General features: G+C 43.6%; 1 protein-coding gene across 6 annotated transcripts in view; it reads left to right on the top strand.

Annotated features, from left to right (window-relative positions):
• The window catches only part of PBX1 (PBX homeobox 1), a 434,341-nt gene that overhangs the window by 309,464 nt on the left and 109,888 nt on the right, over positions 1 to 14,989 (top strand). For all 6 annotated transcript variants that reach the window (XR_011558631.1, XR_011558632.1, XM_070746821.1 and 3 more), the window contains exon 3: positions 4,747 to 4,991. Coding sequence is in view for 4 of the 6 variants with exons in the window: in XM_070746821.1 (XP_070602922.1) it covers positions 4,747 to 4,991 (245 nt within the window). In the remaining 2 variants the exon portion in view is untranslated. The remainder of the gene's footprint in view (positions 1 to 4,746; positions 4,992 to 14,989) is intronic.

Raw genomic sequence — 14,989 nt, 5'->3', positions numbered from 1 at the left:
GCGCGGGTGTTTTAAAACATCCCCGCCGACATGGGAGGCTCGCTAGCACACCCCCGAACCCCCAACCCGGGTTTGGGGGTGTGCTAGCGAGCCCCTCATGTCGGCGGGGATGTTTTAAAACACCCGCGCGACTTTCCAATGAGTCCCGAAGACAACGCGTTTGTCTTCGGGACTCATTGGAAAGTCGCGCGGGTGTTTTAAAACGTCCCTGCCGGCATGGGGGGCTTCCTAGCAGCCCCCCAAACCCGGGTTGGGGGTCCGGGGGGTGCTGGTAAGCCCCCCATGCCGGTGGCGACGTCGCGCCGCCCCCAATCTTCGGCTCCTCGCTAGCGGGCAGGCAGGCGGCTCCTCGCTAGCGGGCAGGCAGGCGAGAGCTAGCGCCAGCGAACAGCTTGTCCGCGCTCGCTCTGGCCGCGAGAATGAACGGTGTGGGCGGGCGAAGGGCGGGCGGCAGCGAGGAGTTTGCGTGGGCGGTGGGGAAACTCCTCGCTGACGCCAGCAAGAGGGGGAAGACCCAGGGAAGCCGCTGCCATCTACGCATGCGTGCCCGGCACGCATGCGTAGATGGTATTTTTGACTTCCGGGTTGAAAAATAGCAAAGTACCCTGTTCGCAATGGTTGGGGACGCAATAAACGGGGGATCACTGTATTGGATTGTTACATGCTGTTTTTTGTCACTGTTGTTAGCCGCCCCGAGTCTGTGGAGAGGGGCGGCATACAAATCCAATAAATAAAATAAATATTGATTGGAATTAATATTGAGAAGTTAGTTTGCTCCATCTGAAATATTCTTCAGAAATAAATTAATCCAGCACTTGAATATACAGTATATAATTATGGCTTAAGACTGATAGTTGATATGAGCAATTTCATCTATTTTTAAAACAACGTCTACCACTTTCCCCTTCTTTATGTATTATTTTACATGAATAGCATGCTAAATTCACCTGTGAGTCTTGTACATCTTGATTTTTTTTCTCATCCCCTTTTCCAAAGCCTTCTAATGGGAATGGTTGTGTCTCTACCTTTATAGCTTGGAAAAGGAATAAATGGGAAATTATTATAATTATAGTAGATATCTATCTTTGACAATGGAAAATAGCATTTTGGATTTAAATAAAAAAAAATCAACTTTTCTAAAGTGCTTATAAAAACAACTCAGTGTTTTAGCTATCTTGTGAAGCAATTGACTCAATTATATTTTAAAGTTCAGGTGTGCTAAAAATCTGTTAAAGTAAATTTCCGGTTTACACCTTCTCTGATCCCCCATTAGAATAACAGATGAGAGTAATGAACACTCACACTTTATTCTTCAATGCATGGATCTCCTAGCTCACTAGTGTAATCATAATGTTGTGAACTAGCTCAGTAACATTTCAGCTCCATGTTTAAAAAGATTGAAACTGCTCTTGGGTTACCTTTCTGTTTTTTATTTTTTGGGAATGGATCCAGATTAAAAAATAAAAGAGAAAATATGTTAATGTGTTAAATGGCAGTGCAAAAATGTATTTTATGTTGTTTGGCTTTGGTTGTGTTGGCAATTGGATAAAAAAGGAGGCTTGTATGGCAGAGGTGATTTGACAAGAAGGGTATCTTATTCACTTAATTGTAGGGATTGTTTTTCTAGATTTAAGATTGGATTACAACTTAATTTTCCAATTTTATTTTAAAAAAGAAATCAGAATTGAAGGAATGGTTTGGGACACTTTATGAAAGGGGCATATTAAATGCTATTTCTATAACTTATTTTCAAATTCACTACAAATTTAAAAGCTGCTTGCTATTCCAAATGTGGACATGTGGCATATTGCTTAAGCAAAGTGAATCTAAAGCCTCCTTTGATACATTGAATTTGTTTTATAGTTCTTGGTTTCTTGGCTGCTGTGATCTCATTAAAAACCATCTTTCTGTATTTGACCATAGTGTTCCTATTTAATTTCTGTATCTTCTATCATATATTTTGCTTTCTTATATTATTGTAGTGAATCTGGCGTAAAGAATCAAAATAGGATATGAGCAGGACTCTAGATTTCAGCAACAATGTTTAGTCATAACTGTTGTGATTCAGCCTGAGGCTCCTCAGGGACCGGCTGGAGCTCTGCCGGATCCATGCCTAGAGGAGGAGGACAGTGACCAGGAGGGGGAGGACCAGGCAGACAGGGGAGAGGAACATCAGGAGGAGGAGGAGGGAGAGCAGCCTGAGACCCCCGGGGGGGGCCTCTCCCCAGCTAGTAGCCTGGATTCATTGGATGAAGACGCACAGGCTATAATAGACATGAGGCAGAGACGTGCAGCTCAAAGAAGGGGCCAATTAGAAAGATATTTCCATTTCTGAATTGGCAACAGCTGGTTTTGGGTGTGGTTCTCCTCAGCAGAGTTGAAAAGGCAGGCCCGCCCTTACAGTCTCGTGGAGAGTTATCAACTGGGAGTCCTGTGACCTTGCTTCGATTCTTGGCATCTCTGATCTTGGCTTGTGGCCTAGAAGCCTGGAAGACCTGGGGGAGGCGTGGGTTTTATTATCTCCAGAGTTGTTTTTGCCAGCAAGAATCCTGTTTTATTGCCTGGCCTTCGTGAAACCTCTGTGAAACTGCATCATGTTCCTGTCTGTAAGAACAGTTTTTGTTACCTGTGTTTGCTTTCCAGTATATAAACTGCCTTTGCTTTTTACCAGTGTGTCTGGCTACTCTTTTTGGTTGGTGTTGGCGTCTGGGGGGACCCAGACAGAACAATAACTTTGCCAATATCTAGTTAACTGCACTAATATGTAGAATGTTAATTATATGGCCGCAATTCGTCACTCTTGCAACTTTGTAATGACTATTATTCTTATTATGTCAAATTTTTGCAAAGTGCAAATGAGGAAGAAACCTGAAGTGTAACAAAGATTTACAACTTGTTTATATTCATTTTGGGGTATTTGGAAGTATGTAAGTGTTTCATTCCAAATAAATCTCTTCTATGCTATCAAAAGTAACTGATCTGTTTAAGGGACTAGGGAATTATAATTGTAAAAACGTCACATTGGAATCTCTGAACTATTGGTATCGACAGCATCCAAAGCAAACAGCAGTGCTTATGAAATAACAGCCTTTGGGGACATCATCAAACAAGTGGCAAACTTACATAGTGGTGTCTCAATATCTAATATACGTATATCAGTTGTCACAAATATTTCATCACTTGCCTACACACATACACATACTCCTGATGGAGGCCCATGGTTGGCATGAGAACTATTGAAACTTAAATCTGACTCTGACTCAGAACCTTTGACTCTGAGAACTAAGATTACACTTTCTGGCCAGTTGGCTTAGTCTTTGACTCTTTCTCTCATGGTTTCTAGTATGTTTCTGGGTGCAATTTAAAGTTCTCATTGTCACCTTTAAAGCCCTATGTGGCTCGGGTTAGGGTTAGCTGAGGAACTGTCTATTCTCAAGAGTTTCTACCATCCAACTCAATCCATGAGACTGGGCATGCTGCAGGTCCTATCAGCCAGAGTGTCAGTTTGTGAGAGGACTTATGAAATGTTCTCCTCTTGGAGATTAAAATGACCCCAATCCCATTGGCCTCTTGCAAAGTTTTAAAAACTTTAGGTACCCAGGTACTCAGAATTTGTTAAGAATTTGGCTTTACTATTACAGTGATCCCTCGATTTTCGCGATCTCGATCTTTGCAAAACGCTATATCGCGATTTTTCCCACCCGATGACGTCACTCTCTTCCTTTCTCATCTTTCTTTCTCTCTCTCTTTCTCTATCTTGCTTCTTCCTCTCTCACACTCTCTTCCTCCCTCTCTCATCTCTTTCTTTCCTTCTCTCTCTTTCTCTATCTCTCCCCCTCTTGCTCTCGAGCGGCGGGCGGCGGGCGGGCGGGCGAGCGGCGGGCGGGCAGCAGCGAGGAGCCGAAGATCGGGGTTTCCCCTTTGCGTGGGCGGCGGGGAAGACCCAGGGAAGGTTTCTTCGGCCGCCCAGCAGCTGATCTGCTCGGCAGCGTGGCAGCAGCGAGGAGCCGAAGATCGGGGTTTCCCCTTTGCGTGGGCGGCGGGGAAACCCCGATCTTCATCTCCTCGTTGCTGCTGCGCTGCCGAGCAGATCAGCTGCTGGGCAGCCGAAGAAACCTTCCCTGGGTCTTCCCCGCCGCCCACGCAAACTCCACCATCTGCGCATGCGTGGCCATGGAAAAAGGGCGCGCATGCGCAGATGGTGTTTTTACTTCCGCACCACTATATCGCGAAAAATCGAGTATAGCGAGGGGTCTTGGAACGTAACCCTCGCGATACTCGAGGGATCATTGTAATTGATCGTCACAGCTGCTGTTAATACCAATTTTGTTGATGCTTTTATTTTTTCAAAAAATGTTATAATTGATTTATAATATTAGAATTGTAAGCCTCACAAGAATAACTCGGCTGAGTTCGGAGGCTCTAAAAATTGAATAAATAAATAAATCCATGCCAGTTGAAAGGACCCAAATTTTGATTATGTGACTATGGGAAGATTGCAACAGTTGCAAGTGCAAGGCTAGGTCATGCCACTTTTTTCAGCACTGTTATAGCTTTGAATGGTCACTAAATGAATTGAGGAGCACCTATGGTCACTAAATTTTAAATTGAGGAGCACCTATGTGCAAGTATATTTGTAAAACACTTCTAAAAAGACAGTTCATCTGCAAACATCAGAGATGGAGGTGAGACCTAGGAAAGCATTGTCATTGCTCTGTGACTTAATCAGTGCCTTTTCCTTCACAGTGTTGAGCATTCGAGGAGCTCAAGAGGAGGAACCCACAGACCCACAGCTAATGCGGCTGGACAACATGCTCTTAGCAGAAGGGGTAGCTGGCCCTGAGAAAGGAGGGGGCTCAGCAGCAGCAGCGGCAGCGGCAGCAGCCTCAGGCGGTGCCGGCTCAGACAATTCCGTAGAACATTCTGACTACAGAGCAAAACTCTCACAGATTCGGCAGATCTATCACACAGAGCTGGAGAAGTATGAACAGGTACCAGTGAATTTCTTCCTCTGTTACATAGGCCAAGCAAGAGTGTTAGTTTGGCACAATCCTCTGTTCTCTCTTGGCTCAGGGATGGAAGGTGCATTTTTTGACCAAAGGACTTGGCAAGTGTTTTTATTGCTTCTGCTGCTTCAGAGCTAAAGAGTGAATACATGAAATGGCCACATACTATTTTATTGCATAGAGTCATTCTGTGTCAAGTGGACCAATTTTAAAGATCATCCCCACCTTACCATCTCAGATTTTGATTAAATTTGGCACGTAGTTTCTTTATGACATAAAACTATGCTGTGCAAAATTTTAGTTCAAAAGACTAAAAATTGGGAGTTCTAGCAGAACTCAAGTAAAGGGTTGCAAAATGCTGAGTCAGCAAAAATGACATTTTGGGCAAATTCCAGAAGCTGTAAACGTGGCAGTTTCAGTAGTATGTTGGAGATATTTAGAGAACATGCACACCTTGTAAGGCTTTATAAACGGGCAAAAACCCATGTACCTAGTCTTCTTACTTTTTATATGGTTCAGGCTCAAACTTTGCAAAAAAAACCCTCTCAAAAATGAATTTACAGCAATCTTCAGGTTGCTGTAGTTTCAAAACTACTTGGCCTTTCAGGCTGATCTTTGGCAGGTGTACTAAGTACACAGCTGCAATGAAGACTTCCAATTTGCAGCACTTTCCTTCAAGTTGTTGAAAAAATATAAGAGTTCAAAATTGGTACTTGTTCTGTCGAGCTCTCTGGCAGAATCCTCCCAAAAATTCACAGATACAAATTTCAGACACACACACGTTTGAAAATTCAAAACAATGTTCTTTATACTGAAAATGCAAATAAACTAAGCACTCTTTTTGTATAGCAAAGAGCACTTGTCTCCAAACAAACTGGTAATTTGTACAAGTCCCTTATCAGTTCTGAGATACTTAGCTTGCAGCTGTGAGGCAATTCACAGACCTTCTTTCACAAAGGGAAACACACTTTGCTCTGGTTTAGTTTCAAAGCGGGGAAAAATCAACACACAAAGGTCAAAGTCAACAAGACAGGCACGAAACACAACAATCAGATAAACCCCCACAATGGCCAAACCCACAGGCTGCTCTTTATAGCTGCCTCACTAATTACCACAGCCACACCCAACCACAGGTGGCCTCATTTTCTCTCAGTTGTTGCTGCCTATGCATCGCTCTCCGCATGTATGGCTGTATCATTAACTCTTGTTCCAAATCCAAGGAGGAGCTAGATAATTGATCTCCTTCTGAGCTATCTGCCACACTCTCCTCCTCCCTGTCACTCCTGTCTTCTTGGTCAGAGGAGCCTTCATCAGCAGATTCCACTGGGAGCAAAACAGGCCTGCGGCATGTGGATGTCTCCCCCACATCCACAGTCCTTGGGGCAGGAGCTGGGCCAGAGCTAACCACAACAGTACTTAATGGGTTTTTACCAAATTTTGACTATCTTTGATGCCCTGTTTGATCCTGTGGGACAGCTTCATTCCTCTTCAATTTAGCACTATTAGAAAGAACAGACTCTCTTCTTTAAGAATATATTGTTTTAATTTTGGTGTCTCTTCATATAAGGATTGGAAAAATGTCCTCAACTGTTTGCGGGCAGCCTGTGATTTCTGCACTGCACCGTTGATGCAAGTGCAGTACAAGTGATTCCTTTTTCAATAAGCATTTTTAAAAAAAATAAAAATTGCCCTATAGAAAAACAGCATACAAGTAAAGGCATATAAGCTGAGCCCTTTCCCTGAAATGCTAATTATTTACTATATAATTTATTTTTATTTATTTTATTAATTGGATTTATATGCTGCTCCTCTCTGAGGATTCTGGGCATCTTACAACATATAAAAAGACAATGAACATCAAAATCCAGTTAATTAAAGTTAAGAGTTAAACCAGAAAACCAAGTAAAATGCACACATATCCATTCAGTCAACAAACCCACCATAAATTCATCAGCCAGGAGGCAGTGTCTAATGACCCCAAGCCTGGTAGCATAGTGAGTCTTTAGACTCTTATGAAAAGCGAGGAGGGAGGGGCTGTATAAATAATCTCCATGGGGAACTGATTCCAGTGGGCCGGGACCCACACATTGTCTAGTTGACAGGACCTATAGAAGGCTCTGTGGGACCTAACCAGTCGCTGGGATTCATGCAGCAAGAGGTGGTCCCATAAGTAATCTGATCCCATGCCATGAATTGAGTCCAGAAACCAATTGGCAGCCAGTGCAGATCATGAAGTATTGGAGAGATATGGGCATGTCTAGGTAGGCCCATGACTGCTCGTGCGGCTGCATTCTGCACAATTTGTAGTTTTTGAACACTCTTCAAAAGTAGCCCCATTGCAGTAGTCGAACTTTGAGGTGATAAGGGCATGAGTGACTATGAGTAGAGACTCCCTGTCCAAATAGGGCTGCAACTGGTGCACCAGGCGAACCTGGGCAAACACACTCCTCGCCACAGCCGACAGATTATATTCCAAGGTCAGCCATGGATTGAGGAGGACACCCAACTTGCAGACCTTCTCTGAGGGGGTCAAAAGTACCCCTCCCAGGGTAATAACATATTGTTTTCACGAGAAATATTCCAGTAGGCAAGCCTCCCCCCCATTTCAAATAAGGCAGTTCAGTAAAAGCAGTAATGTTTGGAAGCTGCTGAACATTTAAATTGGACATGAAGTATTTGTGGTTAAGAGAACATGTTTTAGCTGTGAAGTCAGAGATGCTATGATCCTATCTTAGGTCAGCTGCTTCTGGAAAAGAAAAAAGGCATAAAAGAAAAAATGGTTTACATTTAAATAAACAAATTATTATTTAGGAACATATCTTTAAAATACCTGTACTTTTAAAAAATGCTCATTTTCATTTGAATGTGAAAATAATTAATAATAATTAATTAATAACAATCAAATAAGGGTATTTTATTAAATAAACTCAAGGATCTGGGAATTGTAACTCTGCTACATTAATCCTTAACAATCCAATACTATAGTTATTTTCTATTATCCAGAATGCTGTTCACTATTATCAGTTCTGACCTTCAGATACGAGCAAGCTTTCCCCAAACAGAATGAGAACCTTTCCCTTTTATTGACAACTTATGTAATCAAATACATGAAAAATTTACTCTGTTGTTGAAAGCTTGATTTAAAGTACCAAAAGGTGTTTCTCTAATAAAAAGTTTTTTAAAAACATTACTTTATTCAACAACTCCAAAATGTGGAGCCTATAAATTTTATAATTTTTTAGATACATGAATTTTGCCCTAAATGTAGATTCTGAGTTATTTCACAACTGTACAGTAATACCTCGTCTTATGAACTTAATTGGTTCCAGAACGAAGTTCGTAAGGTGAAAAGTTTGTAAGATGAATCAATGCTTCCCATAGGAATCAGTGGAAAAGCGAATAATGCGTGCAAGACCAAAACTCACCCCTTTTGCCAATTACTGCCGGCATTCGGATCCTTGTTCAGGGGTGGGGGGCGGGGGGTGGACATGACATTCCCGGCGCTGCTGCTTCTTAATGGGAAATCACCGCCGCTGCCACTATACTCTTGTCCTGGCCAGAGGGATGGAATCCACTGGAATGTGGCAACCACACCCTTGGGGAGGGCGGGGCTGGAGCAGAGCGGCGGCTGCGAAGGGGCTGGCTCAGTGAAAGCGCTCCCAGCGAAGCGGCTGCGAGAGCACTTTCTCTGAGTGCTCAGGAATGCCTGCCCCACCTCTCTTGCAACCCTAGATGAAAGCGGTCCCAGTGAAGGGGCTGCAAGAGGGGTGGGACAGTCGGTCCCAAAGCACTCGGCGAAAGTGCACTCGCAGCCACTTCGCTGGGAGTGCTTTCACTGAGCGCTTCGGGAATGCCTGCCCCGCCCCTCTCGCAGCCCCTTCACTGGAAGTGCTGTCAGCGAAGGGGCTGCAAGAGGGCCACTTGAAGCTGCCCACCAGGATCCTCACTAGTGGCCAGAGGAGGAGTAAAAGCTGCAGCCGCCACTGCCACTGCAGCCACCACTGCAGGAGGAGCTGCACCCCAAGGCGGGAGGCGGAGGAGAAGAAAGCCAGAGAGAGGGGCGGATCAGGCAGGTGGAGGGCAGTGGCAGGAGGCCGGGGGCACGAGGGGGCCAGAGGCAGGTGAGGGGGCCCGGACTCCCGCGCCGAACATGGCCTCCTTCCCCGCTGAGCCTCCTGGACGCAGAGGTGGTGCAGAGAGTTTTGCAAACTTCGGAGCCCGGCGCAGTTCCTGCTGCAGTGGCAGTGGAAGCTGCGGCTTCTCCTCTGAGCAGGTGGTGGCTCCTAAGCAGGCTCCAGGTTCAGGCGCGGTTCTCCCCCCCGTTGGTCTCTTTAGGGAAAAAAAGCTTGCAAAATACAGCAACTCTTCTCACAAGGGTGAGGAATTAACAACTTCTCACAGCAAGAAGAGTTTGAAAGGTTTTTTCCCTAAAGGGACTAGCTTTTAAGCTCCAGAAAGCTGAAGAGCAACTAGAAGAGCACAGGATGAATTTAAGTGTTGCACTTATTGAAAGACCTATTGAAGAGGGGACAATTCGCATCCCCAATGAAAGATCTTGTGGCTTGGTTGACCGGGAAGTTATATTCATTTTATATCCTGGCTTGAATTAATAAATTAATTAATTTTGAATTAATTTCGTATTAATTGTGGTTTTAATGTTTTAATGCTTTTATATTTTAATGTTTTTTTGCTACATTTTAACTAATTTATGAGGGATTTATAGAATGTGATGCTGTTTAGGGGTGACAAGCCAGGTGGGGTAGAGCGGAGCGGAATGGAGCAGGAACTACATGGGGGCTGGGCGGACCATGAGACAGATGTCCTACCTAATACATGTAGCTCTTTTGCAATCCTTGGTGTTGTATCCAAAAAAGCCCATTATAAACAAAAATGTCTTCCAAGTTAAATCAAACTTCTCAAACTCGCAAGACTTTTATTTTAGAATGGGCTGCCCTGGCACAGCACTGAGGAACGCAGGGAGCTACAAGTGTCAGATAGGATGCACGTCTCATGATGGGATGCAGTTTGGGAGTGACAGGTCAGGTGGGGTGAAGTTGAGTGGGGGCTATGTGCTCCGCGAGGTGGGCATCCTACCTAGTACTTGTAGTTCTGTCACATTCTTTGGAGTTGTGTCCAGAGAAGCACATTATAAAAGAAAACATCTCATGAATTAAATCAAACTTCTCGAACTCATGAGATGTTTTCTTTTAGAATGAGCTGCCCAGGATAGAACACAGAGGAATGCTACAGAGCTACAAGTGTCAGGTAGAATGCGTGTCTCGCTGTAGGACAGAGTTTGCAGGTGACAGGTTGGGTGGGGCGGAGTGGAGTGAGGCTGGGTGGGGCTGGGCAAGCCATGAGATGGGCAGGTCTCACAGCCCAGCCCACCCAACCACACCATACCTGCCACCTCCAAGTTGCACTCCACCACAAGACCTATGTCCTACCTGGGATTTGTAGCTCCATTGCATTCTTCAGCATAGTGTCCAGGGAAGAAAGTCCATTGTACTATTGCAGGCTGAAAAGCCAAAGTTTGGGGAAAAGAAAAAAAGACTTCTGCTGCTTTCTTTCCATGCAGCCAAAATCAGAAGCTTTCTTTCCCCCAACTCCTGCTCTGTGGCTGTTGCGGGAGAGGATTCCCTCAATTCTGATCGCTCTTTACCTAGCCACTTCTGCCTGTCCTGATTTTTCCCTGGAAAGTTCAGGAAGCTTCTCTTAACCCTCCGGAGTGCAAAAGCAGCACAACGGCAAACTGGAGGTGCCTTTTTCCAAACTTCCTCTCTTTTAAAAAAAAAATGGTTTTATTGAATTATTTATATTAAAAACAGAACATTAAAAAAAACACAGACAAACAAAACAAAACAAACAAACAAAAATATCTAATGATTAGTCATTTTGTTCATATCCATCAAACACATCTTAGAGTAAGTCAATTCAACGGCTGATACGAGCCATAATGTAAGAAAATTGGTTTTGGTTATGTACTTAATTTACAATTTTGTTGTGCTTTTGACCACTTAGAATCCATCATAGGTATAATAATACATTTGTTATATATCATATTATTCATAATTTGTCTCAAAGAATTTAAAGCTTATGTAAATTCACTCCTTTTTTAAAAATTTATATATATATATTTATATATTTATATATATACAGTGATCCCCCGAGTTTTGCGATCTCGATCTTTGCGAAACGCTATATCGCGATTTTTCCACCCGATGACGTCACTCGCTTCCTTTCTCATCTTTCTTTCTCTCTCTCTTTCTCTATCTTGCTTCTTCCTCTCTCACACTCACTTCCTCCCTCTCTCATCTCTTTCTTTCCTTCTCTCTCTTTCTCTATCTCTCCCCCTCTTGCTCTCGAGCGGCGGGCGGCACCCAGGGAAGGTTCCTTCGGCCGCCCAGCAGCTGATCTGCTCGGCAGCGCAGTAGCAGCGAGGAGCCGAAGATGGGGTTTCCCCTTTGCGTGGGCAATGGGGAAACCCCATCTTCGGCTCCTCGCTGCTACTGCGCTGCCGAGCAGATCAGCTGCTGGGCGGCCGAAGGAACCTTCCCTGGGTCTTCAACTCCCAGAGCGGCGGACAAGCGGCGGCCGGACAAGCGGCGGACAAGCGGCGGGCAGACAAGAAAAGCGGCGGCCGGACAAGCGGCGGACAAGCGGCGGGCAGACAAGAAAAGCGGCGGCCGGACAAGCGGACAAGCGGCAGACAAGCGGCGGGCGGACAAGAAAAGCGGCGGCCGGACAAGCGGACAAGCGGCAGACAAGCGGCGGACGGAAAATCGGCGGACGGAAAATCGGCGGACAAGCGGCGGGCGGACAAGAAAAGCGCCGGCCGGACAAGCGGAAAAGCGGCGGACAAGCGGCGGAAAAGCGGCGGCCGGACAAGCGGACAAGTGGCGGACAAGCGGGCAGGCAGGCGGCTCCTCAGCTGCTGGGTCTTCCCAGGTGCAGAAGTAAAAACACCATCTGCGCATGCGCCGCCATGGAAAAAGGGGCGCGCATGCGCAGATGGTGTTTTTACTTCCGCACCATTACATCCCGAAAAATCGATTATCGCGAGGGGTCTTGGAACGGAACCCTCGCGATAATAGAGGGATCACTGTATATGTTTTTACCCGAACTCAGAACAATCTACATACATATACCCGTGAAAATCTACAAAAACAAATATATATATATATATATATATATATATTTCAAATTCAGCTTAAACATGTGACACATACAGATAGAATTGTCGGCTATCAATAAAATTAACTGCCTTGGAAATGGCCCTGGGTTGGGCCGAGAGGCAAAAAAGGAGCTGTGATGTTCCTTCAATATACCAGGGTGATTCCACACAAAATGTAACCCTTCCCTGGTACAGAGCTGAACGGATTGGATACTGTAGCCTAGAGGATAATTCTCTGCCTTACAAGGCAAAGGTTGCAGGTTCAAGTCCCAGTGGGTATGGCTAGCTGATGAGGCCAAAATAAGGCCGAAATAGATCTATCCTAGTCTCCCTTAATTTTCAAATTCAGCTTAAACATGTGACATATATATATATATATATATATATATATATATGTGTGTGTGTGTGTGTGTGTGTGTGTGTGTGTGTGTGTATGTAGATTGTTCTGAGTTCGGGTTTTGCCCCGTGTAATATTTTGAGTGTGTATGCGACGTTTTGGTGAAATCACATTCACCATCATCAGGCTGAAGTTATAAGCTTCGTGCTGCTGTAAATATGGAATGAACATATGCTGTAAATATGGAATGAACAATAAATACCAGAGATTTGGAAACCAGCCTTAAACAAAGAAACATATCATAATAATCACCATGTCAATCCTTCAACTAAATGTGATCCCACCAACCAATCAAATCATTAAAACATAGTCACCCAATCTATTTGCTACATTCAAACCAAATCTCCACCCCCAACACTATATATAAGGAACAAATGGCAGTTGCAAACATTCCATTTTTACAGCAGCACGAAGCTTATAACTTCAGCCTGATGATGGTGAATGTGATTTCACCGAAACGTCGCATAGACACTCAAAATATTACACGGGGCAAAACCCGAACTCAGAACAATCTACATACATATACCCGTGAAAATCTACGAAAACAAATATCTTACCTCTACGGGGAGGATACTTTCCTACTGACTAGGACCTATGAAAAACTTGAAGTCATAAAAGCCTCCATCTTATGTGATCTTACATTCCTACGCAAATGCAGGGACAAAAGAATAATTCCCAAATACTTCCAACTTAAATTCCACCCAAAAACCCCAGCCATTCAGAGGATCCTAAAAAGAACTGAATTAGCCCTAATTAGAAATGATCTCCACAAGAAAAGATTCATACTTGATGAAATCAACAAAAGTTTACTCTCTCTTCACCTTAAACTCAGCAACAAAATGCACCCAATACTCTGGGACAAATTCAAACAAATATCAATCTGGAGAGCTGAAACAGAAACCCAATACAAGACAGACACACATAGCAAGAAACCCCACAAACTAGAAAAACAGCAGAAACCCAGCCCTCCACAACAACTTATGACAAAAACAGTACATAACATATCAGACAGGACCCTCACCACTGCAGAAACCAATGTTCTTTCAAAAGGATTCAATTTTGCAATAGCCCCCAAACACATTCCAACTGAAAACATCATATGTGGAGTTGAAGCTACCCTAAATAAAATCAACCCAGATGAAGCCAACAAAATCAGACTTGAAGTCACCAATATTCTCTGCTCCAGCAAACCACCTAGAAGCAACATACAAAAAGAAGAACAAAATGCACTTATCAATTTGAAGAAAGACAACAATATAATCATCCTCCCAGCAGATAAAGGAAACTCCACAGTAGTGATGAACACATCAGACTACAAGGAAAAACTTTCCATCCTACTACAAAACCCTGCCTACAAACTTCTAAACACAGATCCTACCACCTACCTAGAAAAAAACCACCAAATCCAAAATAAAAGCCTCTCCCATCAGTGAAGAAATCCAACAAAGAATCATCCCCAGAGAAAAATCTTCCATATGTCCAAAACTCTATGGCCTTCCAAAAATACATAAAGAAGGAATACCTCTCAGGCCAATAGTCAGCTCCATAGGCTCCCCTCTGCAAAATCTTGCCAAATTTTTAGCCAAATATCTTCAGCCCTATACAGAATCTATCACCTCATATGTACAAAATTCATTCCACTTTATACAAATAACTAAAAAACAAAACCTACAACCTGGTGACCTACTTGTGAGTTTTGATGTCATATCCCTCTTCACACAAATACCAATTAAAGAAGCCTTAACAGCTATCCAAAACAAATATAAGCCCCCCAAATATATCTTAGATCTGACCAACCACTGTCTGACAAATACATACTTCATCTATAATGAACAAAGATATAAACAGATAGAAGGAGCCCCCATGGGATCACCCCTCTCACCTGTCATCGCAAACCTCTACATGGAATATTTTGAAAACAATGCATTGGAGCAATTTAAACACAAGCCTAAACTTTGGCTGAGATATGTAGATGACACTTTTGTAATTTGGCCACATGGAAAAGAAAAACTAGACAATTTCCTCACACATCTCAATAGCTTACACCCCAAAATACAATTTACTATGGAAACAGAAGCCAATGATCAACTTCCCTTTCTGGATGTCCTAATCTATAAAAAAACCCAATGGCACCCTAGGACACACCATCTACCAAAAGAAAACCCACACCAACCATTATTTAAATGCACACTCCCACCACCACCCCGCACAGATCACCTCAGTAGCCAAGACTCTAATCACCAGAACCAAACGCCTAGCTGACCATGAGCACTTAAAAACAGAATTGAACAAACTCAAAGATGTATTAATTTCTAATGGATTCGAAAGAAAAGCAATTACAAACCTAATCAAAAAAGAGACATCCCCCCAAAATCAAGACCAAGAACAGGATAATGGCACTACCCTCCTCCC

Source organism: Erythrolamprus reginae, chromosome 3 (assembly GCF_031021105.1).
Source record: "Erythrolamprus reginae isolate rEryReg1 chromosome 3, rEryReg1.hap1, whole genome shotgun sequence".
Classification (NCBI taxonomy): domain Eukaryota; kingdom Metazoa; phylum Chordata; class Lepidosauria; order Squamata; family Dipsadidae; genus Erythrolamprus; species Erythrolamprus reginae.
This window is presented reverse-complemented; position numbering and strand designations above follow the sequence as displayed.